Raw genomic sequence first — 25,658 nt, 5'->3', positions numbered from 1 at the left:
GCAGGGGGGAGTGGGAGAGGGAGAAGCAGGCTTCCCACCAAGCAGGGAGCCTGATGCGGGGCTCGATCCCAGGACCCTGGGATCGTGACCTGAGCCGAAGGCAGATGCTTAACGACTGAGCCACCCAGGCGCCCCTATTTGTTTTTATTTTAAAGATTTTATTTATTTATTAAAACACGAGCAGGGGGGAGAGCCGGAGGGAGAGGGAGAAGCAGGCTTCCCACTGAGGGCTCCATCCCAGGACCCTGGGAGCGTGACCTGAGCTGAAGACAAACCTTAACTGACTGAGCCACCCAGGCGCCCAAGTTTATTTCTTTTTAGTAAATAAACTATTTTTTTTTTTTTTAAGCATTTGTTGTCAATTGGATAGGCTCTGAGATTTCTTTGTCAGCAGAATAAATATTGAAGTTTATAAAACACAGAATCAGCTTGCCACAAGTGCTCTCTTACAGGTGAAAAAGTAAATCTCTTAGGCTTTGTGCTAAAAACTGGTAGAAATCCTGTCCTTTAGACTTCAATTTATAAAAGTTAAAAAAAATGTCTTTCTATAATCAAATTTTCTTTTTAAAAAATATTATAAAATACAGTATTCTCTTACTCCCATTAGTCCAGGTACAGATGTCACTACAGAGCTGGATAGCTGGATTGATAAGTTCTGCTTAGATGCTGATGTCTTCGTTTTGGTTGCAAACTCTGAATCAACACTAATGAACACGGTAGGATTTAATCACATTACTATGTTTGAGTGGTAGGAAATGAGTGTCTATTCTGAAAAGTGAGGGAAATCCAAATCATGGATTAAAAAGAATCCAGGGTGAACAAAGGAGTTTGTGTTTCCATGGGACTGGAAAAGCTGATGCTGGTCTTCTTGAGTGTTCCCATTGGGAATCTAGGGTTTGATGGCTCTAGCTTCTAGTAAATCTTTAAGTTCAAGGTGTGACACATGTGTGGTGTTGCCATTGATTGTGGTTATTTGCCAGTTTCAGAAGGAATGGGCACCAGAATTGTTAGGCTTTTCATACTTCTAGTCTTGTCAACCTTTCGCAGCTTTACGTGTGTACACTCTAGGTTCCAGCTTACCTGTGTACGTTCTACGCCACTGTCAAACCTAATAGATTAGATTATTTATCCAGGATGTCTAGAGCCAGACTCATCCCACATAAATTTCAGAGTTTATAGATATCTAATATCCAAAACTATGGTATGATTTTTTAAAACTGTTATTCCTCAAAAGCATATTAGTGGCCAAGCACCATTATAACCTAGATGTTACCAGCAAAGACCTCTGTTTTGCCACTGTTACTCGTTTTTGTATAACCTGATCTATATCACGTGGACCAGGCTGCTGTGACAACATGGACAGTTGTTTATAATCTCATGAGAACTGATTAATGTTTTAAATCTTTTTTAGAACAACCTCATTATTTGGATATTGATAAATAAGCTTTGATGTACATTCTGACTTCTGTGTCTTTGTTTATGCTATTCTTTGCCCACAATTCTTCCCCCGCTCCCAGCTTCTTATTTTTCAGAAAGCCATTATCAGTACTTTTTAAGCATATCTTTATCACCATTCCCTTCTTTATGGAGTTTTTCCTAATTCCAACTAGATATGGTGTCTCTTTCCTTTAAATAAGCATAGCATGTATTTATAGCATTTAAGGCACATACGTTTCTCTGTTGCTTATTATGATGTACATAGGTCTTACACTGTTATTAATTTACTTAGTCTAAATCTTTAGAAAGATTTGAGGTAGCTTTTTGAAAATACGGACTGTAATACCCAATATCGATTGTGTTCTGCACAATAGTAGAGACATAAATATTTGTTAAATTGAATTTCAGAAAAGACTCATGGCAGGAGCAGGAAAATCTTCAGTTTTGCCTTCTTATAATTTAATTTTCTCATCTTTGAGAAGTGTAATGTTCAGTGCTTTGGGATCCTTTATCAATGGGTATTAATCACTGTTGTCTAAATGGTTCAAACTTTTAGATTAGAGCTTCAACTATAAATGTAAATATAAAATAGCTGTTAAAAGTGAACATACTCTTGGGTATTTGATGTTTTTTAGGAAAAGCAGTTTTTTCACAAGGTAAATGAGCGACTTTCCAAGCCTAATATTTTCATTTTGAATAATCGTTGGGATGCCTCTGCATCAGAGCCAGAATATATGGAAGACGTAAGTTATTTTTTCTTTTAAGTTGTGAAGTATAGTCATGTACGTTATTATCTGAGAAAACAGTATACCTTATAGAATAGAACGTCCTAAGTAGCTGTTCTTTTACTTGAGAAAAGGCTTATGTGATAGAGACCAGAATATTAAGCTACTTTGGAGGAAAATTGTTATAGAAGTACTATATAATCATTTTAGATATTGAAACTCTGTTTTGTTAAGTGTTTTATTGAAGTGTAACGTAACAGAAAAGTGTGCAGATCCTAAGTGTCCAGCTCAGTGAATTTTACAAATTGAACACACCTGTGTCAGGATACAGCTCAAGAAGCAGAACATTCCCAGCACCCTCTTCCAGTCTCTGTCCTCCCTCACAAGAATGAGCACTTACCATGACTTCTAACACCTTTGATTATTTTTTTTGGTTGTTCAGCTTTATGTAGTGGAATCATACAGTATCTACTTTTGTGTCACGTTTCTTTTACTCAGCATTACATTTGTGATATGCATCCATACTCTTGTGCAGAGTTGAAGTGCATTGTCATTACTGTACAATATTTCAGCCTTCGAATAACTACATTTAATTTATTCATTCTGCTAGTGATGGGCATTTGGGTAAATTTCCTGTATTTAGCTGTTACGAGTAGTGCTGCTGTACATATTCTTACATGTGTCTCTTTGATGCACATAGGTGTATGTTTCTGTTGGGTATATACCAGTGGTTCTCAACCTGAGGGGTTGGGCAGTTTTGATCTCCAGGGAATATTTGGCCATGTCTGAAGATATTTTTGATTGTCACAGCTCTGGAGTGTGCTACTGGCATCTGTTGGGTAGAGGCTAAGAGCTGTTAAAAGTCTCATAACAGAACAGCCCTCCCAACCAAAGATTTATCTGACTCAAAATGTCAGTACTGCAGAGATCAGTAATCTGTGAGTATATATCTAGGAGTAGAATTGCTGGACTATAGGTAGAGAATATGCTGTTTCAGTAGACACAGCCCAAGAGTTTTCTAAAGTCTTGTACTGGTTTATACTCCCAAGCAGATTAAGAGTTCCAAGTGATTTATATATCCTTACCAACACTTGGTATTTTTGGTTGTTTTAAATTTTAGTCATGCTGGTGGTTTTAGAAACTTTTTTTTTTTTTAAGATTTTATTTTATTTGTCAGAGAGAGAAGGAGAGTGAGAGCAAGCACAAGCAGAGGGAGAAGCAGGCTCCTGCCGAGCAAGGAGCCCGATGTGTGACTTGATTCCAGGACTCTGGGAACATGACCCGAGCCGAAGGCAGAAGCTTAACCATCTGAGCCACCCAGGCGTCCCTAGAAACTTCTTTTTAAAAAGAATAGGGCGGGGGCGCCTGGGTGGCTCAGTCGTTGAGCGTCTGCCTTCGGCTCAGGTCATGATCCCAGGGTCCTGGGATCGAGTCCCACATCGGGCTCCCTGCTCGGCAGGAAGCCTGCTTCTCGCTCTCCCACTCCCCCTGCTTGTGTTCCTGCTCTCGCTGTCTCTCTCTCTGTCAAATAAATAAATAAAATCTTTAAAAAAAAAAGAATAGGGCACCTGGGTGGCTCAGTCGGTTAAGTGTCTGCCTTCGGCTCAGGTCATGTTCCCAGGGTCCTGGGATGGAGCCCCACATCGGGCTCCATGCTCTGTGGGAAGCCTGCTTCTCCCTCTCCCATTCCCCCTGCTTGTATTCCCTCTCTCGCTGTCTCTGTCTCTGTCAAATAAATAAATAAATAAATCTTTTAAAAAAAAATTGAGAAGAATAGAGTATCTGGAATTTGGTCTGTGATCTATAAAAAATATTTAATTTGCCTGATTAATTTCTTTTTCTGATTTTGATCATAGTTTTTCTTTACAAAAAAAATTAAAATTTACACTATCCTATCACTGTTTACATGTTAGATTATTTGCTTTCATTCTTTCCCCCACCCCCAAAATTGGAATTTTGTTTCATATGAAGTTTTATATCCTGAAGTCTTAAGATAGAGGTCTGTTATCATAGCCACAATCCTAGAGGCTAGTACTAAACACTAACTAGTTTCATCCTTAGTCCTATTTTTTATATTTTTAAAGTTTGAAGTAATCTGTACACCCTACATGGGGCTCAAACTCACAACCCCAAGATTGAGTCACATACTGTACTGACTGAGGCAGCCAGGTGCCCCTCTTAGTTCTAATTTTAATACCTAAGTGCTAATCTTAAACCTAACATTGCAACCCTAATCCCTAGCTAATGCATTCTCCCCAACTTTAATTCTCAGTGCTTTAAGAAAAATAGACATTTATGTTCTGATTTCACAATAAAAATAGCTTAATTGTAGCAAATTAATTGTAGCACTTATTTTCTGGTATCAAAGATATTAATACCTTCGTTGTAAGAAAATTTGGAAAATAAGCATAAGAAATAAAAATGCCACCTGGTTTGTGGTTGTTGCCCGCATGCCACCTGTTAATTTTCAGAGATACATATACACATTTCTTTTTTGTGGTATAGTCATATATGTCAATAACACAGAAATAAGAACCTTTTCCCATGGCAGTAAGTACTAATATATGTCTACAATATGTTGGAAAATGGCTGCATAGTATTTGGTGGCCCATCAGAATTTTAAATGGTCAAAGAAGGATCATTACTTTAAGAGAAAGTATTCTGTCTATTTATTAGAATTTTTGGATTTGTTAAGTAATATGGGAGCTATTACTTATTATAATATCACTATAAATGGAGTTTAGTATAGGCCGATAGCTGTCAGTTACATTTGTTTAATTACTAGAATTATTTCAGTACCCTGTTTTCTTTAGGTACGCAGACAGCACATGGAAAGATGTCTACATTTCTTGGTGGAGGAGCTTAAAGTTGTGGATCCTTTAGAGGCACAGAATCGTATTTTCTTTGTTTCTGCAAAGGAAGTTCTTAGTGCTAGAAAGCACAAAGCACAGGGGATGCCAGAAGGTGGTATGTATTATTATAGATTGTCTTTTGAAATACAAGTATAGTTATAGAAATAACATGCTAGAAATCTTACCTTGCTGTATCCTAGGTTTTAAACTCTTCACGTAAATATTATAGGTGGGGCACTTGCTGAAGGATTCCAGGCAAGATTACAGGAGTTTCAGAATTTTGAACAAATCTTCGAGGTAGGAATTTTGTGAATGTATTCACTAATATAAAACCCTAACATTGGTTGGAGAATGATCATAATCTTCTGTTTCCACTATTTATCTTTGTCAAATAACGTTTGCTTGCTGTTATTTAGTATAGTTACTGCTACAGCAAGTGAAGCAAGTTTGAAGAAAGGAAGTCCCTGCAAAATGGATGATCCGTAAGAATTGAGAATTAAAGATTGTAATTTCTTATTTTTTCTTATGTAGTTGTATTTAAATGGAAAACTGTTTTTCTGATATTGCATGTGTTGTGCAATGAGTGAAATTCTCTTTATTCAGTAATTTGAGGCAAGATTAAATAAATGTAATTGCTGTTGGAATGGGTAATGAGCAAAGTGAAGATTATCTTTTTCTTTTGTACCATACTGTTGATAGAGAATGTAGTTAACGTCATTTGACAAAAGTTTATTACATTTTAAACTGTGTTGTCACCTATTTATTCTCCACATTTTATGTCAAATGTCCTAAATGAAAGAATACAAAAATAATTATGATACAGGGTATCCTATAGTTTAGGAATCTGGTAGGAACTACTGGCGCACATGAATAGCTAATGTATTTGCAGCATTGGGAAGGAAGGATACTTCCTTGTATTTTGGTGTAGGCATTTTATTCAGAGACATTAAAACATCCTACATTTGAGTGAAAAGTTCTTTAGATGTTAAATTTCCAAACTCTTATTTAGCCCTATTTAATCTAGCTCTGCTTAGATTGATATCCCCTTTTCACCCATGAATGAACACGAAGACTTCAGAACTTAAAAAAACTTCTTTCTGTAATTATTCTTCCTTTAAGTCGTAACAGCTTTAATAGTAAGGACATGAATGTTGAATGTACTTGGCAGAATTTTTTAAATTAAACATTTGCTATCTCCCATCTTTAATTTGGTGAGTTGGAGATAGACTGTTATGTAGATGAAAACATAAAGAAGGAAAGCCCACTAGTGGCTATCTTGGTAAGATCTCTCTAAAGTCAGAGGCCCCCTGGGATATTAGCATATGTTGTCCCAAGCTAATCCGTAGATTACATGAAGGCCCAGTCACTCAGAGACCATTGTTTATATTCTTTCCTTTTTGCTTTCACAAGATTCAGTGCTCTCCTTACTCTTTCTCAGTTATTTCATCCATGGGGAAAATACTGGGGAGAGGATGTATTGTTCTGTCTCCCTTTGTCTTATTTATTGACATTTTCTTTCTTTCCTTCTTTCTTTGTGTGTTAGATATTTGTCATTGATTTCTCCTACCAGATCATATTGTTCTCTTACGCATTTATAACCTCTTTCATATTGGTTCCTGCTACCCAGACAGAATATCTCCTTGAAGAAGTGGGAATGAGAAGAGTAAAAGCTGTGCTGTAGAGCACTGGTTCCTAAACCTTGGCTGATCATAAGAATCACATGAGGTGCTTTAGAGAACTGCAGACTCCTGAATTATCCCAGAGACCGATCGAGTGGGGCTGGGATGGACCTAGGAATCTGCATATATTCAAAGCTCCCCAAGTCATGGCAATAATCAGGCAGACCTAGGAATTACCGTTTTTTAATGTTTTTAGAAGAAACTTGGCAGTTTTTCATTGTAATAGTTCATTTGGGAATCTAAGAATTATGTATGGAAAAAACTATGTGCAAGAGCTTTTACATAAAATTGTGGAGAATGTCAGACCTTAGAGTTTGAAATGTTTGTTCAATTAAAAGTATGATAGATTTAATATGAGAATCAGCTAGAAATTATTCGAACTTACCTAAAAAAATAATCAGATGGGCAAAAAGTCTTGTCTTGGTGGCCAGAGCATTTTTTGATGATTACATTGACAACTCTTCAACTTTTTTTCCAGAGTAGAATGTGTTACTTCTTAAATCAATTTTGGTAATTTAAGATTTCATATAACTTGGGACATTTTTAAGAATTTACAATTTAGTAGGATAAAATTGTTCATTTTTAAAAACTTCTGTATTCTTTCTCAGTTCTTTATAGACATACGTACATATTTGTGCACACGTGTATATATTCTGACCTTAATTGGATCTGCCAGTGATTTAACTACTCTTGCTTTATCTTTCAAAGACCTAGCCGCAGCCTTTGGTTAATTTTTCCATTCATAAATAGTATTTTTTGGTTTTTATTCATTAAATTCTATGTTAATCTTTAAACATAGTTTCTTCTGCCTTTTTTTATACCTTTGTTTAAGTGGAATTGTCTTGCTTTTTATTCTTCAGGAGAGAATTTAGGTCTGTGAATTTGTGATGTAACTTTGGACATACACCATAGGTTTCGGTATCCAGTTTAGTTTTCATTGTCTTTAATAGTTTTTAATTGTAGTTGTTGGCATTTTCTATTCAATACAGGAGTTGTTAAGAATCAGATGTTTTGGGGGCGCTTGGGTGGCTCAGTTAGCTAATAAGCGGCTGCCTTCGGCTCAGGTCATGATCCCAGGGTGCTGGGATTGAGCCCCGCGTTGCGCTCCCTGCTCAGGGAGAGTCTGCCCTCCCTCTCCCTCTGCCTGCCTCTCTGCGTACTTGTGCTCTCTGTGTCTCTCTGTCAAATAAATACATAAAATCTTTATAAAAAAAAAGAATCAGATGTTTTGATTCTTTTCATCCAACTTTTGGTTATTTATTTCTTGGTTTCTTTGCATTGTGATCACAGAATGTGTCCTTTATATACATTTTCTCTTTGTTTTTAGAATTCACTTTTTTTTTTGGAGTCTTAGAAAATGATTTTTGTGAAAAGAAAGTACCAAGTCTTTCATTTTTAGCGGTCTGAACTTTGCCATAGACTTTTTGGGTTTCATTTGGTTCTTATGAGCAAAACAGTACAGGAACATTTGGAGTACCAAGTTTAAATAATGCTTGAAAATTAAATCTGTTAAAATCAATCAAGAAAATCAGTGTTAATTCTGTCAATACGTTTCTTACTGTTTTAAACCTGTGTTTGAACAAGTGTATATTCTAAAGATAATTTAGAAATCTAAATATCTTTGCTCAAATATTTGGCAATTAACTGTTTTTAATTTGATTATAAGATGGAAAACGGGTATAAAATAATTCTACTCTAAAATGTCAGTGAATTTGTTGTACAGGACATTCTGAGACAACTGGTGAAATTTGAAAATGGACTGTGTGTTAGGTTAATAGTACTGCCCCAGTGAATGCAGTAATTGTTTCTTGGTTGTACAGGAAAATGATCCCATTCCTAGGGACACATGTTAATATATTTAGTAGTAAAGTTGTGATGGCTGCAAAGTACTGTCAAATTGTTCAGCAGGAAAAAATATCTGTAAAAATATATGTGTCTATATAGATATATCTGTATGGAGAGGGAGAAGGAAAGGAAAACAAATTGGAAAGGTATATTGTATATTAGTATTTTTTCTTGCACTGCCCTGTCAATTTAAAATCTTTCAAAATAGTAAGTTGGGAGTGATGAATAGCATGTTATGGGATGTTTGGGGTCTGTTAAGAGGATTTGACAAAGTCATTTTTTGTCTTAATTACACATAAATATTAATATCTACAAATCTATAACTGTAATTAACTACCAGCTGGCTTCTTTAGATATTATTAGAAAGTTAGAAAACTGTCTTCACTGAGATGTGATTATTGTTTTGGCTCTAAATCCTTAATAAGTTTTGAGATAGTCTATAGGATAATCAGACAAGATGGCATTTAAAATGGTTTGGTGTAGTATTTTAACCTTCTCCTTGGAAAATTAGAGTTCCTGATAAAGTAAGTCTGGAAACTGCTGCTCACTATGTATGTTCTCTATGGGGATTCATAAGCATATTAGTGTAGTGAGGGTTCTGAGACATAATTCAATTTAAGAAAAATCTGTATTTAAATTAACATTTCCCACAACTCAGAATAGAGTATTTCTTTTGCAGGTTGACTTGATATTTTTGTGATCAGTGGGAACATCAGTGTGGGATACTTCCTAAGTAGAAGAAGATTGCTTATTCTCTTTATATTTATTCATGACGTGATTGTATATTTTTAAATAAGGAATGACTTTTATATTGCCTAATAACTTTTGAAAATATTTTCTTTCTGGTCTAGCTCTAATACTGTGCTGTTATCTATAAATTTTGGGTCTTCATTGCTGATATCTAGATCTGCTTCATCGAGGAACATAGAATTTCTTTTAACCTTTTTTTCTTTTAAATTTTCATGGTTTTATTATCATTTTTATGGAGGTTAATTTGTCAGTTTATGAGATACAGTTATTTAAAGAAAATCAAAGCTTTGTTTTGGTTGTTAAAAATAAGCAGTTTATACTTTAACTGTTTAATATTGTGTAGTTATTGGTGGTTTTTCTGTAGGCACAAATAGAACGGGGAATACAGTAACTTCCTACAACTAATCTCTTCAGGATTAGTGATGTTGAGTGATGTATAAATAAGTTTAACCATGAACAAAAGTTAGGCTATACAGTGAAAGAAAGTAATGGGCTGGAGTTAAGGCTTTATAAATTGTTAAGTAAATGAATTACCCTCACATGTCCTATAGCTAAAGAAGTGAGTCGGTTTTATTTTTCATACCTCAAAGTACTGAAGAGGACAGCTAAAATGTCAAAAGAATTAAAAGTTTTTTCTATCTGAGTTGAACAGGTAATCATTTTAGAGATGTGAAGGCTCTAGGTTATAAATAGTGTATTGAATGAATGTAACATACTAATGATTTCAGTATAACAAATACTATAGTATTAAGTGAATACCTTTTAAAGCTTGAAAGCCATTTATTGTGGCAAAGGATAGTTACCACAATTTATACTGGTTACAATAAAAAAGAGGTTCAAGAAGATGAATTCATGGAAATCATGGAGAGTTGGGGTATATCCCTAATTTTTAAAAATTCATCACAGCGAATAAATGTGGCTTCCTACAAAACACCTATTGTAGTTATTGCTGCTTTGACCCAGACAAGCATTTCTTGATTGTTCGAAGACCAGATGGCCTTCCTCTGTAAACACTTGTAGTTGTTTATAGATGTTATGTCAATGCAGAATTTAACTTTCTATGAAGTAAGAATGAAAGGACAGTTTTAACGTAATAATTTTGTGAGCTTTCAATGATGAATTCATAGTAAATATTTTAAATAACAAGTAGTATGCACATGTATTGAAATTGAAACAAATTTTATAGTATAAATGTATCCATTACTATATGTGATGCATTTTAATATATTCTCTTCTATTTAAAAAAAAAAACAAAACAAAACACTGGTCTTGAAACCTGATTTGTATAGCTGTGAATGGTTTATGAGCTATAATTAGCTTGAAGGTGAAACAAATGAGATAGGGCATCATTCGAACTGTATGCACAAACTATAGAGCAAGGACAATAACAGGATTATCTTTGAAATAGCTGTAGATATTTTTCTAAAAATATCCTATAGGTTGTTGCTAAAGAGTATTTTTCAAGTTCAAATATTAATGACTTTGTGTGAATCCTGTCATTCAACTAATTTCTTAAATTGTGGAATTCTAATTCATAACTCAGTTAAGAACTTCATTAGGTATTGTAAGCATGAGAAAAATCAAGACACTAGGAGTAGATTAAAGGCAATCCCGATAAAATTGGTGATTTTAATGGAGAAAGCTTTAACATTGACAACAGTACCCTGCTTATTTATTCATTTATTTTTAAAAATATAGTCAAAAAAACCATTGCACATTACTGTATAAAATTACACAAAGATGATATGAACTTGCTGTTAATGCCCTTTTTACTTTTGATTTCTTGTAGGTTTTTTAACCTTTGTTATTTTAAGTTCTGTTTATCATGCGTTTATTTTCTGCTCTTATTTATGTTTTGGTTATCATTTCAAACAGCAAGTTTTTGTGTTTAAATTCCTGAAAATGTTGGGATGGAATTACAGTAATGTGTTATGGCTTGGGCCCTCGCAGGAGTGTATCTCGCAGTCAGCAGTGAAAACAAAGTTTGAACAGCACACTATCAGAGCTAAACAGATACTAGATACTGTGAAAAACATAATGGATTCAGTAAACGTGGCAGCAGCAGAGAAAAGGTATGAATTCATTTTATTGCAAAATAAAAATATCAGTTTGTGTCAGTATAAATTCCTTAGACTAAGGTCTTAAATTGTTATATTTTAAATACTTACGCACTAAAGTCAGCAACCTACTTGCATGTTTTTAAATGAGTATTTGAAATTATAAATATTCTACAACCTTAAATACATCATTTACATTTCCCGGAACTCAGTATTTTCATGAGCTATGATTTTAACATGCTTCATAGTTTTAAAATACCTTTAAAGCAGTGGAAGGACTATTTCTTCAAGTGGAATTTTTTGAAGAAGTCCATAAAGGAGGTGGCCCTTTTTTTTGTTACATTCAACCTATGACCCATTTTTCATATATTTATACATTGGTACCTTGAAATCTCTTTTGATGCCAGTTGTGGGTTTTTATCAACTGGTAAGCAAACAAGGTGATACTACCTGCCAGCCAGAAAGTCAGTTTGGTAAGCGCTACCCTGTATGTCATTGTACTGCGCTGTTATTCCATTTATTACCTTATAAAGATGAAAGTAAATACATGAAATTGCTAACATTGAAGAAAAGGGTAGTTCTCACAAACTTGGTGCACTTAAAACAAAGTTGTGGATATTATTAGATGTGACACACGTAATGATGTTAAGCCTTGACTGAACTGTTAGTGGGCTTAAGCCAATCAAGGGAAAGATACAAAGCATCAGAGATTGAGGACATTAAATTGGGAATTTTAAATGCATTTGATCTTACAGGGAACAAATACACCTAAATCTATTGCCTAATTTTGACACTTTTGCTGGAATGCATCATGTATAAAATTAGAGAATTTGTAATATATAAAACACAAGAGTGAGAACTCAGAGTCTGATCTCAGGCCCTGTGCACTGTTTCTGTATGAGAGTGTGGTGTCATTTATACCTCTTCCAGCTCAGTTGCTTTATCATAGTAGTCAAAGTGAGTATTTGGTCCATAGGTTGACCTTAATATTACTGATTTGAAAAATACAGGACATTGAACTAAACATAGCACAAAGAAGATGTGACTTGAGGATGGTTTGTATAATCATGTCTTTGGAACTCTCTTAGCTAAAGATAATTTAAAAGAATCTCAGGTCTTTGTTTTCCTATATCCTGTAGTGGTTGACAAATTTTCTGTAAAAGCTAGATGGTAAATACTTTAGGTTTTGTGGGTTGTACTTTCTCTTTTGCAACTACTCTGTTCTGCAGTTTTAGGGCAAAGACAGCCAGCCATACAGATGATAGGCATATGAATGGTCATGGAAACTGTAACAAAAAATAACAGCTGGCTGGATTTGGCTTTTTATTAAATGAAGTCAGTATTTTTATTGTGACTGTTCATATCTGTGTTTGGAGAATCCTTATTCTTTGTGGGATTCAGATGCCACATGTGCAGAGAGACAAAGTAGTTTATATACAGTCATCTAGGAAATATTTTATAAGTGAAATATTATTTGAATCCTTTTAGATGTTGAAATACAAGATTCATTTTCCCCCTGCATATCATGCTAACAGCTGGTTCATTACATAAGTGAATGCCCTAGCTTAATTGCTTTGGGACTTTAATGTATCCTGAGAATTAATTACTCTGCATACTACAATAGGGTTTATTCAATGGAAGAGAGGGAAGATCAAATTGATAGACTGGACTTTATCCGAAACCAGATGAACCTTTTAACACTGGATGTTAAGAAAAAAATCAGGGCGGTTACAGAAGAGGTGGCAAACAAGGTGGGTTGGTCACTTTTATGATTAAAATTTCTGGGAATGGAGAGACTGGCTCAGTCAGTAGAGAATGCCACTCTTGATCTTGGGGTTGTGAGTTCGAGCCCTATATTGGGTGTAGGATTACTTAAAAATAAAATCTTTAAAATAAATTTCTGGAAATGAAAATATTTTTGATAATCCTAAAAATGTTATCCCTGTTACCCTAAAGGCACATTTTGTTAAGTTTTTTACAATTTGGTTGAGTAGGTGCTAATCTTGTCTAATTTTTTTAACTTCATATTTTCAGGTTTCCTGTGCAATGACAGATGAAATTTGTCGACTGTCTGTTTTGGTTGATGAATTTTGTTCTGAGTTTCATCCTACTCCAAGTGTATTGAAAGTATATAAAAATGTAAGTTAAATTGTTGTTAAAGAGAGTTACTCAGTTTTTCTCACCTTATTCTACATTTTTATTTAGTGGATTAGCCATTTTAGTGTCTTCATGGCAATCAATACATGATTGAACTCATATCTCCTGTGCACTCTTGTAATAAGTGTAAACTATCTTGTATATAAAGTACACAACGTTATCCTCTTAGAATAAGATCATTTACTATACTTTTTAAGCTTTCGTAAAATTTGTACATGTTCTAGAGAAAAAATAATGGGCCCATGTACCATGTTAACAGGAGTTAAATAAGCACATTGAAGATGGTATGGGAAGAAATTTGGCTGATCGGTGCACCAATGAAGTCAATGCTTCAATGCTTCAGTCCCAGCAAGAAATTATTGGTAATGTTTATGTCTACAAGTTCATGTGTGGTTTTTTTATTCATTTTGTTGGGAAAGGATTTATTTTCCTTTAGGTGTTTTATAAAATGTATAACATTATTTACTATTGTTTCTTAAATATCATGATTTTGTTTTGTCTAGAAAATTTGAAGCCATTACTTCCAACTGGTATACAGAATAAACTTCATACACTGATTCCTTGCAAGAAATTTGATCTCAGCTATGACCTAAATTGCCACAAGTTATGTTCAGATTTTCAAGAGGATATTGTATTTCGTTTTTCCCTGGGCTGGTCTTCCCTTGTGCATCGTTTCTTGGGCCCAGTGAATGCTCAGAGGGTGCTGCTAGGATTTTCAGAACCCTTTTTCCAGGTTTTTTTTTTTTTTTTTTTTTGAGCTTTTTATTTTGTTATTTCTCCTACTACACAGTTATGTATCTTTGATTTTACCAGTTGAGATTCTTTTTTATTTTGCTTATGTGATTTCTCTAATAGACCTAGTTGTGTCCAATTTGCATATTTATGAGCTAATATCTATCACATAGAACCATTTCTGAATTAGGTATACAATGCAAAGGGAAAGGCAGTTCCAGCGTTTTCATTCAGTACTATTGGAGGTTGTTGTACATTCATTTTTGAAATGGTTTTTATTCCTTAAGTTTTTGTTTTCAAATAGAATTGAAGTTTTGACTTCAATAAATTAGAGTAAATGCAAGCATTTAGAAAAAAACTTGAATTTATCAATTCAGTACTTTTTCAGAAAATCTATGGAGTTGTAAAACCATCACCACAACCCAGTTTTAGAACCTGTCACCCTAGGGCACCTGGGTGGATCAGTCGTTAAGTGGCTGCCTTCGGCTCAGGTCATGATCCCAGGGTCCTAGGATCGAGCCCAACATCGGGCTCCCTGCTCGGTGGGAAGTCTGCTTCTCCTACTCTCCCTGCTTGCGTTCCTTCTCTCGCTGTCTCTCTCTATGTCGAAAAATAAAAATAAAATCTTTAAAAAAAAGAAGAACCTGTCACCCCAAAATGGTACACTTGTGCCCATTTGCAAGTAATCATCATTCCCACCTCCAGCCCTATTGCTGCTAGTCAGCTTCCTGTAACTATCATATTTTGGCCTTTCTGGACATTTCCTATAAATGGAATAATAAAAAATATGGCCATCTGTGACTGGGGCATCTTTCACTTAGCATAGTATTTTCAAGGCTCATCACCATGGTACATGAATGTTGTAGCATTTATCAGTACTCCTTTTTTTATAGGTGAATAATACTCCATTATAGATATCACACATTTTATTCAGTTGATGGACACTTGAGTTGTTTGTACTTTTTGGCAATTATGAATAATGCTGCTATGAACACTCATGTACTATTTTTATGTGGACATCTGTTTTCATTTCTCTTGAGTATATACCTAGGAATGAAATTGCTGAACTTTCTGAGGAACTGCCAAACTGTTTTCCAAAGCAGCTACACCATTTTACATTCCCACCAGCAGTATATTAAGGTTCTGTTTCTCAACATTCTCATCAAGACTTGTTATTGTCTGTCTTTTTTATTTAGTGGATGTGAAGGGATATCTCATATAGTTTCAGTTTGTGTTTCCCTAACGACTAATTTTGAACATCTTTTCATGTGCTTGTATTGGCCATTCTTATATCTTGTGAACTGTCTATTCAGGATCATTTGCCCATTTTTAATTGTATTATTTGGCTTCTTATTGTAGGAGTTCTTTATATATTCTCTAGATACAAGTCCTTTCTCTAGATACATGTATCCTTTGTCAGATACATGATTTCCAAGTACGTTTTTCTAGTCTGTGGCTTATCTTTTAATTTTTACACAGTGTATTTTGAAGTGTAGAAGATTTTAATTTCTAAGTAATTTAAAAAAATACATTTTTTTAAGGATGTGTCTTTGGTGTGAGAATTTTAAAATACAGCTTTAATTCCTCTTGAGAGTTGAGGGCCTACTGTTACAGGTAGAATCATATAGTGTGAAAATTCATCATCATCATGGTATCATTGGTTCAGTATTGATCATAGAAAATAATTTTCAGACCATTTTTATTTTCTTCATATATTTATGGTAAACTCATTGGAGTCATTCTCTTTATAGATTTACTACTGTAATTATACAAGAAATACAATAGAACTTTATAAATGTAACTATTCTATTTGTAGTTGTTTAATTGTGATAATCCTTTTTTCCCCAACCTTATCAGCTCCCCAGATCTTTAGCCTCTACTCCCACTGCTCCAACCAATCCAGCAACGCCAGACAATGCATCACAGGAAGAACTCATGGTTACCTTAATAACAGGATTAGCTTCTCTCACATCTAGAACTTCTATGGGCATCATCGTTGTTGGAGGAGTGGTAAGAAGTCCATTTTAGTATAATTAAAATTGGAATTTTTGCAAAGTTGTCTGCTAGATCACAGAAAGGTATATTTACTTTTATTTCCAGGATACTGTATAAAATGACATGAAAAGTTGTTGGTTAAAATTAGTGAATAAAGATGAGTTTCACAGGTCTAATCTTAAGTTTTTAAAAATACAAATTTATTTATTTTAAAATTGAAATATAATTAACAACATAACATTGTATTCTAGGCACATGAGATAATGATTTGATATACATATATTGCAGAATGATTACCACAGTATACATTTTTAACAAATACTTTTTTTCCTACTTTTTTTTTTTTTTTTTTAAGATTTTATTTATTTTTTTAGAGAGCGAGCAAGAGAGAAACAGCATGAGAGGGGAGAGGGTCAGAGGGAGAAGCAGGCTCCCCGCTGAGCCGGGAGCCCGATGTGGGACTCGATCCCAGGACCCTGGGATCATGACCTGAGCCGAAGGCAGACGCTTAACCATCTGAGCCACCCAGGCACCCTTTTTCCTACTTTTTTGTTGTTTTTATTATGCACTACATTCATACACTGCATAACCTTCTAGAAGGGGTAGATGAGTATGACTGAGTTATTTTTCATCAATCAGGAAAATGCTTCCTTAATCGATATTCTCCAAACCCTTTGACACATAGTAACGATTAACTCCAGAGACCCACCTGTCTCTTTGCATCAAACTCCACTGATATGGGTAATAGGCAACCCTTTTTTCTTTGCCCCCGTTACTGAACCTGTGGATGTGCGCCTTGGCTATGCCGGCGATGACCAAGCACACGGCCATGGCGCCGATCCCGGGCAGGATCTCGAATGACATCACAGCACGGTTGCCAGAGCCCAACAAATACTTCTTTAGGGAAAAAAAATACCACCAACCATCTAGTCCTTAAAACAATGCTTCCTGTTTTCACTTCATAGCACATGAAGAAATGATATTTGTACTTTGGAGTAACAAGAATGATTCAAATCCTTATGACCAAAGGGATCTGCCTGAAAGTATTAAACATTATTTTTTAGTAGTTTTTCTTAACTGTTAAAGTTTTTTTTTGACATCATTAACAACATAGGCCTTACTTGTTTTGGTTTTTAAAATCTCTGACCTAAAAAAAATACACATCCCTTTTTGAGATACATTATATCAACTTAGCAAATGTCTGGCAGGTTATAAAAATTCTTGCCTGATAGTTATGTACTGCTCCTTTTTCATCTTGATTGATTTCCACTTCAGATTTTCTCACAGAGAAGGAAATACATTTTTTTAAAATATGGATTTGAGTCAAAGATCTGTGGGGAGCTGATGAATTTGTTAAAATGCCTTAACGTACAATCTCCCTAGTGGTGATAGTCTTTCTCTAACCTGTGAATTTATCCTACAGATTTGGAAAACTGTAGGGTGGAAACTCATATCTGTTTCACTAAGTATGTATGGAGCTTTGTATCTTTACGAGAGGCTAACGTGGACCACGCGTGCCAAGGAGAGAGCCTTTAAACAGCAGTTTGTGAACTATGCAACTGAAAAACTGCAGATGATTGTTAGCTTCACCAGTGCAAACTGTAGCCATCAAGTACAACAGTAAGTTGAAAGATGTGTCTTTATTTTTTGTTTTTAAGGATTATTGATGTATGACATGTGTAAAAAATGCATAAACAAGAGTATAGCTCAAAAGAATTATCACAGTGTGAACACATTCTGTAATCACCACCAAGGTGAAAAAACAGAATGATATCAAACAAGTGGGCTCAAAAATGTGTGATGGTGAGTGTAATTTATTTTTACTGTCACAGCCCAGATTTACAAGTTTAAATTTTGTTGTTGTTGTTTGAGAAAGAGAGCTTGCGAGCAGGAGCCAGGGGTAGGGGCAGAGGAAGAGGGAGAAGCAGACTCCCCATTGAGCAGGGAGCCCAACACGGGGCTCGATCCCGGGACCCTGGGATCATGACCTGAGCCACCCAGGTGCCCCACCGGATTTACAAGTTTAAAGGCATAATTCTTTTAGAACTCAAGAGAATTTTATAATATACTGGGGTCCACTAGTTTCTTTTATATATCTTAAAATTTGTTTCATTGATTTAATAAAAATACATAGAACTCCAATTAAGTCAATGCATAATACTCTATATTTGGATGCTGCTGAGAGCTGAATTAAAATGTTTTCTGATCTGAAGATTGTGATTTAATGGAAGAAATACCATGTACATAGTTATAATAAAAGTTGAAAAGTGTTAAGTAATGTAAGTGGTAAGTAAGCCTCATAATACGAGGCTCTAGAATTTTATTTTTTTATTATTTTTTTTTAAAGATTTTATTTATTTATTTGACAGAGAGAGACACAGTAAGAGAGGGAAGACAAGCAGGGACAGAGGGAGAGGGAGAAGCAGGCTTCCCGTGGAGCAGGGAGCCTGATGCGGGGCTCGATCCCAGGACCCTGAGATCATTACCTGAGCTGAAGGCAGACGCTTAACAACTGAGCCACCCAGGCGCCCTGAGGCTCTAGAATTTTAAATCATGAAGGATAGTGGGTCAAAAAAGACTTCCCACAGGAAGAGTAGCCTAATGAGTTTTAAATGTGTGGAATAGGAAGATGTAGGCAGAGGAAACACCCCAAACCAAAAGAAAGAAAATAGTGGGGAAAGAAATGTGTTTGGAAACATGACAAAATTTCAGTGTGGTAGATGTGTATATGAGGGGGGGTACATTCGAATATAAACCTAATACTAGGACAGGAGCTTGGATATTTGGGAGTCCTGGGAGTGATGTCTTTGACATTTAGCTCTAGAACAAATAACTGCAGTGGTATGGTGTATTGAATGGTTTAGGCTAAGGAGACAAGAATTGCAGGGAGATTAAACTTTCAGACACAAGATCAAAGCCTGTACTGACATAGTTAGAGCTGCAGAGAATGGAAACAATGAGGGCACAGATTGGAGGATATTTGCCAAATATTTATTTATTTATTTATTTTATTATTTATTTATTTATTTATTTTTTCCTTTCAAAGATTTTATTTATTTATTTGACAGAGAGAGACACAGCGAGAGAAGGAACACAAGCAGGGGGAATGGGAGGGGGAGAAGCAGGCTTTCCGCCGAGCAGGAAGCCCGATGCAGGGCTCGATCCCAGGACCCTGGGATCATTACCCGAGCTGAAGGCAGACGTTTAACCATCTGAGCCACCCAGGTGCCCTTGCCAAATATTTATTGAGCTCCTGTCTTACACAGTAGGTTTTATTTATATTAAGATCTTTTCTCTAGTGGAGGTACCTAGACCTCCAAAAGAAATCAGCTGAGGTTAATATGTAAAAAAAAAAGTTAAGCTTTTCATTCACTTGATCATTTGTTAATTGCCTACCGTGTGCTAATAACTATACTAGAGGTGGTTGTAGGAAATATAGATAACTAGATCTCTTTCTTAGAAGACTTTACATCCTTATGGAGGCAGCCTTGAATAATTACTCAGTTAAAATAATACTAGCTAAATGTTGATTTAATGAAATATGAAAATAATGAAAGATGCTTAATTTGTCTAATATTGATATATGGTGGAATGGGTTGAGAATGGAGAGGAAAAAAGACCATGGGAAATATGAATATACACAGGAGAATAGTTGCAGAGAAAAATAAGTCAGTTAATCATATTCCAGAGGTACTCACATACTAGGCATGCTCCCAGTTGCAAAAATAACATGTTTGCCAAAGCTACCATATTAACTGGCACACAAATTAAGTATAGCCCTTTGGTTGTAGAAACATGGTTCAGTATTGCTATGATTTAAAGTATTTTTTTGTCTAAGTCACATAAGCTCATGAAATTTTCTTGCCTGTTCTCAGTAATTGTTATTTCTGTAGACAAGGGACGAGTGAGGCTTATTGTGCTTTTGAAGAAATACACCCATCTCATGCCTTTTTATAGCTTATTTATATTCACAACCACATATTAGAGGTTGATACTGCCTGTTGAGCATTTGTCTTGAGGCCAGATGAAATTAAGCCTATAAGTGCCATACCCTCCCTCATAACATTTTTAACAGTGTTCTTGGATATCTTATGTTTTAGGTATATTTTAAACGTGCAATCTTTCTATATAAGCTTTAAATTAAAGCTTCGTTCATTTTTTTTTTAAAGATTTTTTATTTATTCACTTGAGAGAGAGAATGAGATAGAGAGAGCATGAGAGGGGGGAGGGTCAGAGGGAGAAGCAGGCTCCCCGCTGAGCAGGGAGCCCGACGCGGGACTCCATCCAGGGACTCCGGGATCATGACCTGAGCCGAAGGCAGTGGCTTAACCAACTGAGCCACCCAGGTGCCCCAAAACTTCGTTCTTTTTAAAAGACATTCATGACTGCTGAAAAAATCATTTTTTATTTTAAGGGAAATGGCAACCACTTTTGCTCGCCTATGCCAACAAGTTGATATTACACAAAGACATCTGGAAGAAGAAATTGCTAGATTATCCAAAGAAATAGATCAGCTGGAGAAAATACAAAACAATTCAAAGTTCTTAAGGTATTTGAACCTTTTTTCCCAATAATACGAACATTTATTGGTCTAATTACCTGAATTATGTAAAATTACTAGTGAATTTGTATTAAAACTTTCTACATTGGCTTAAATTATTATTGTCCATATTCCATATGCTTTCCATTTTCAGTGAAACCTAATTTCAACAAGAAAAAGCAAATCTAAAAAGATTAAAAGGAATTTTTTAGATCTTTATCTAAAACTTTAAGCCATACTAGTAGTCCCCATTCAGAGCAGAAGTTTTGTAATTAAAAGTGCAAGGTTTTTGTTTTTGTTTTTTTTAAGATTTATTTTAGAGAGTGGGTGCGTGCTTGCACACTTGTACCACCTGTATGAGTTGGGGGGTGGGGCGGAGGGAAAGAATCTTCAAGCAGACTCTCTGCTGAGCCAGGAGCCTGATGCGGGGCTCAGTCCCAGGACCCATGAGCTCATGACCTGAGCCAAAACCAAGAGCTGGGCACTCAACTGACCGAGCCATCCAGGCGCCCCCAAAATGTGAGTTTTTAGTCCTGTGTATTCAAGACCCTTAACTTCCATTTTCATTGGGGGACTGTTGGGTGTGCTTAAATTTGAAGTAACAGAAGTAAACAAGATATCCTAATGCGCGATTCTTTGGTTTAACATTGACTTCTCATGGATTCTGTGGGGTCTAAGTAAAGTTTGCCTTTGGGAACCTGACCAGGAGTGTCACATGAGGTGACTACTTCTTCTTTTTTTTTTTTTTTTTTTAACGTTTTTTTTATTTATTCTTGAGAGTCAGAGAGACAGAGAGGCAGAGGCAGAGAGAGAAGCAGGCTCCCCGCCTAGCAGGGAGCCCGATGCGGGACGCGATCCCAGGACCCTGGGATCATGACCTGAGCCGAAGGCAGACGCTTAACCATCTCAGCCACCCGGGCGCCCAAGGTGACTACTTCTTGGTAGTTCCTGACTTTCAGCTTTTACCCCTTAGCTAGCTCACCAAGTATCAGTAAGCGTCAGTTAATTCCTGCTGCCGTTTACCAGGGCGTGTGCTACATACAGTTGCCCATGTAAGAGCAGCTTGCAGTGTCTCCAAATTGAGCTAAATTTTGGGACATACATCTAAAAAACGTGCAGTCGAGTCTATCCATGGTGTCTTAATCTGATGCGCAGTGACATTTGTCATCGCTCCTCAATTTCATAATCTCTGGAAAAGACAACCGCCTGTCACTTAGACCCCAACCTCCTTATACATACAAACACACCCAAGTAAATTTCTTTATTCCGTTCCGCCTGTTTTAAGCTAGATCATCTCAATGTCTTTCAAATTTAGTAGAATTTTTTTTTTACTTAGGTGTTTTTTTTTGTTTTTGTTTTTGTTTTTTTTATTTATTCATGAGAGACAGAGAGAGAGAGAGGCAGAGGGAGAAGCAGGCTCCCAAGGAGCAGGGAGCCTGATGTGGGACTCGATCCCAGGACCCTGGGATCATGACCTGAGCCGAAGGCAGACGCTTAACCATCTGAGCCACCCAGGCGCCCACTTAGGTGTTTTTTTTAGTAGTGTTTCATCTTGTTAGAGTAAAATGTAAATGATACTATTGGCACCTGCTGTAGCTGTTTGATTTTGACAGGACTGACTTGGGTAAGTATGAATAGTTTTGATCTGCTAATCCTTTTCCTAACAGGAAAGTTTAAAATAACAAATACCATAATGTTTAGAATCTCCACTGTTACTAGATTAGGCTCAGAGATTCAGATAAAATTTAATTTACCTCATGCTTCAGGACAGTTGCCTGAAGACGCATACAGTGGAGTCCATATGTACATTAACTCATATGACCTTGACCATATGCACCGAGCAACAGTACAAGACCAAGAGAAAAGAGAGCAGCTCATTCAAGTATGTGCGTGCCCTGGCATAGTATGAGAATGGGAGACACAGTCTGTGTTCCTCTGTCAATGTTAGTTCCTGTTTTCCTCTTGTTAGGGTATTTGGCTGCATCAGGTATGATTCTAGTATTAAAAAAACTTTTGGTATACCATGGTCCTTTGACATCTGACAGCTACTTTATGTATACAGAAAATGTTATTCTACACTATGTGCTTAACTTAAAGGGGAATTCAAGGACAGTTAGGACTGTGACTTAGAATATAACTCCCATGTAAGGTAACAGGACTCCGTTGTCTCTTAGGCTTTTCATTCTTAAGTTTTTGGTTTTTATCTCAGTGTACCTTTTTAAAGTTCTGGACATTGGATTCTGTGTTTACAGCAAAGCTATAATAGCATATATACATACTCTTAAAAGGTTGATAATAGTTTAATCTGAGTTCAGATATTATAGCAGCACCTGACTAGTGATTTTCTTCTTAAGATTGGATGGAATGCATTTTTTTCTCATTGGCTTTTATGATAATTAGATTGGTGTTTTATTCATTTTTTTAAATTAGAAATAAAGCTGTTCAACTTGAAAATGAGCTGGAGAATTTTACTAAGCAGTTTCTACATTCAAGCAAGGAAGAAGAATCTTAACAGAGATTGCTTTGGTGATCATCATAGGAGAAAATGGAACTTGGAAGACTGGGACAGTTGTTTATGAAATGACTTTAAATATGAATTATACTAACTGTACCTAAATTGCAAATCCTTGTGTAGATTCTGGTAATGATCTGTCTCAGGGTGTTTGCATTTCTGAAGAGTGTTACGATGTATTTTTAGTTTTAATTTTGGGTAAAGAAAAGGCTAAATTGTGTTTAAAATGATGAATTAGTTAAAAGCAACAGAACCAACTATGTGACCCCTGAGGGGTGGGGCCTTGTTCTTAATTAGGGCTCTCTTTGTTTTTGATTCTGAAAAACTCTGCTTCCTGGCATCCAGGAGTTAGAGAATGCTCCTTTCATCTTAAAACTGATTTTTGATGCCTACCTTAATGGGAATAGTCATTTGTTTTCTGTTGTTTTATAAACTGTATTGCTCTATCAAGGAGGAGTGTGGAATGTTCTTGAGTATATTGTTTATGCAAGTTACAATCACTTTTGCCGTCCTGGCAGGTATGTAAACCACTAATATACTGTTTTTACTCCCTCTTTTTTCCCATTAAAACTGATGTAAAATAGTATAAAGGTTTGGTATCATAAAGTCTCTCATAAAAGTATCGGGGTCTGAATAGTTTCTAAAGAAACATTTTCCGCTTCAACTAGGATTAGGGCAAGGAAACCTTTCTACTCAGTTTTAGGAATAGTTTGATAAAAATAGCTAAAGATATGGGAGCTCTGAATTTTCGGTGGTTATGGTCATGAACAAATGTTATTCTTCAGAAGGTATTCGCCAAGGATACTGCTGGACTGTCCCTCTGGGTGGCCTTTATTTTTATTGAATGAATTTGCCAGGGCACTGTTAATACTAAATTTTTAACAGTGAAATGTTCATGAGTTCAAGTAGTGTCTGTTTTTGTGTAAAAATTAATAGAAACTTATTTGGAAACATAAAAAATGGCATTCTAGGGCTTTGCTACGCAAAATGTAGTCTGAGGATCACCAAAGCAGCAGCATCTAGATGCTTGTTAGATGCATGACGACAGTGCATTTGGCCAGGGATGGTTTCTGCTTCTCCACAGAGCAATACCATGTTAGGCTCTTTTATATCCATAATACTCAATATTTCCTTTCTTGTGCCTTTAAGGCTCCTGGATGCTACTCAGTCTTTTCATAGCAGGTGCAGCACTATTTTCCAGGATGTTTTAAGGAGAAAATTACATTACTTAGGTCACAGAAGCCTTTCAAAAATATATTTTTATGCAGATCATATACTGGGATACAGTATTAAAATCCAAAAACTAGTTTATAGCTTTGGTTGTTGCTTTATAACCAAAAAATAGTACAAGCTACCAACAAATGGAATTCGGTAGCAACTGCCACGTGAAAAACTGATGTCTAAGACTGGGTACTGCGAATTTAGGTTACAAGTTTAAGACCTTAATCTTTATGTGAAAGTACTTGAACTTTTTGAAATAGCATAGTGGTTTGGTATCACCTCCTTAGTAGTAGTACAGTGGCTGTCAAAGTTTGGTCCCTGGATTAACTGTACATCACTTGTGAACTTCTGGGAAGTGCATACTGCAGGGTCTCCCCCTGACCTACTGAATCCAGTAGTGTTGCAGCCTGTTTTAACAAGCTGTCCAGGTGATCCTGAGGCACACTCAAGTTTGAGAACTACTGAAATAGTGATTCTGGTATAGTGAAGCTACAGTAAGTTCTGCAATACCAGTTTGAATGCAGTTCCTCCTGATCAAGTTTGAAAATGCATGAATGTTGGAAACGTAACACTAAAATAATGAAACCCAACCTTTACGCCTGGAGATCTTTGCACCTCTGACTAAGCCCATGAATTATACAGGAATTATGTAATTCACAGCTGTAGTTCAAAGTTGTTGCACATACTTGATGGTTTACTATATATGTTTGCAGGATTATTTATAACTTTGTATAACCGTAAACTTTTTACAGAACTACATTTTTATAAGTATGCAAGGTGAAAATAAAACTTGTTTGCCTGATAGTTGATAAATGTAGCATTTATACTGGCAGTGAGTTTTAATCTTCATGTTTGCAGTAGGCATGTACAGTATCTTGGGTAGACTGGCTCATGCACCTAGCCAAGTAAGGAAGTTCCCTCGCAGTAACTTTGTAGCCTTTTAACAGTAGGTAGCATTCATAGTGGTAAGGAGTAGGTTAAGGAAAGGAAAAAGGCTTGGAGTTTACTTCTGGGGCTTAATTTTTGGTGTGATTAAGTTTTTTTTTATTCTTTTCGGGGGGGGGGGGGGGGGGGGGAAGCAGAGGGAGAGGAAGCAGGCTCCTCACTGAGCAGGGAATCTGAGCGATGCGGGGCTCAATCCCAGAACGCTGGGATC

General features: G+C 36.0%; 2 protein-coding genes across 2 annotated transcripts in view; one reads left to right on the top strand and one right to left on the bottom strand.

Moving 5' to 3' along the window:
- MFN1 (mitofusin 1) overlaps nucleotides 1–25,297 on the top strand; it is a 33,529-nt gene extending 8,232 nt beyond the window's left edge. Inside the window, exons 6-18 of the mRNA XM_044920108.1 lie at nucleotides 608–716; nucleotides 2,073–2,180; nucleotides 4,976–5,129; nucleotides 5,244–5,311; nucleotides 11,239–11,360; nucleotides 12,970–13,096; nucleotides 13,380–13,484; nucleotides 13,762–13,864; nucleotides 14,006–14,235; nucleotides 16,092–16,244; nucleotides 17,653–17,849; nucleotides 20,644–20,778; nucleotides 23,200–25,297. Coding sequence (XP_044776043.1) covers nucleotides 608–716; nucleotides 2,073–2,180; nucleotides 4,976–5,129; nucleotides 5,244–5,311; nucleotides 11,239–11,360; nucleotides 12,970–13,096; nucleotides 13,380–13,484; nucleotides 13,762–13,864; nucleotides 14,006–14,235; nucleotides 16,092–16,244; nucleotides 17,653–17,849; nucleotides 20,644–20,778; nucleotides 23,200–23,281 — 1,693 coding nt within the window. The 3' untranslated portion in view covers nucleotides 23,282–25,297. The remainder of the gene's footprint in view (nucleotides 1–607; nucleotides 717–2,072; nucleotides 2,181–4,975; nucleotides 5,130–5,243; nucleotides 5,312–11,238; nucleotides 11,361–12,969; nucleotides 13,097–13,379; nucleotides 13,485–13,761; nucleotides 13,865–14,005; nucleotides 14,236–16,091; nucleotides 16,245–17,652; nucleotides 17,850–20,643; nucleotides 20,779–23,199) is intronic.
- Nucleotides 16,817–17,093, bottom strand: LOC110582412 (NADH dehydrogenase [ubiquinone] 1 alpha subcomplex subunit 1-like). Its single transcript, XM_044920113.1, has one exon. The coding sequence runs from the start codon at nucleotides 17,091–17,093 to the stop codon at nucleotides 16,881–16,883; it is 213 nt and encodes a 70-aa protein (XP_044776048.1). The 3' UTR covers nucleotides 16,817–16,880.
- Nucleotides 25,298–25,658: the final 361 nt, after the last annotated feature.

This window comes from Neomonachus schauinslandi, chromosome 1 (assembly GCF_002201575.2).
Source record: "Neomonachus schauinslandi chromosome 1, ASM220157v2, whole genome shotgun sequence".
Taxonomy (NCBI): domain Eukaryota; kingdom Metazoa; phylum Chordata; class Mammalia; order Carnivora; family Phocidae; genus Neomonachus; species Neomonachus schauinslandi.
Note: the sequence above shows the minus strand (reverse complement) of the source record. Positions and strands in the feature narration are given on the sequence as shown.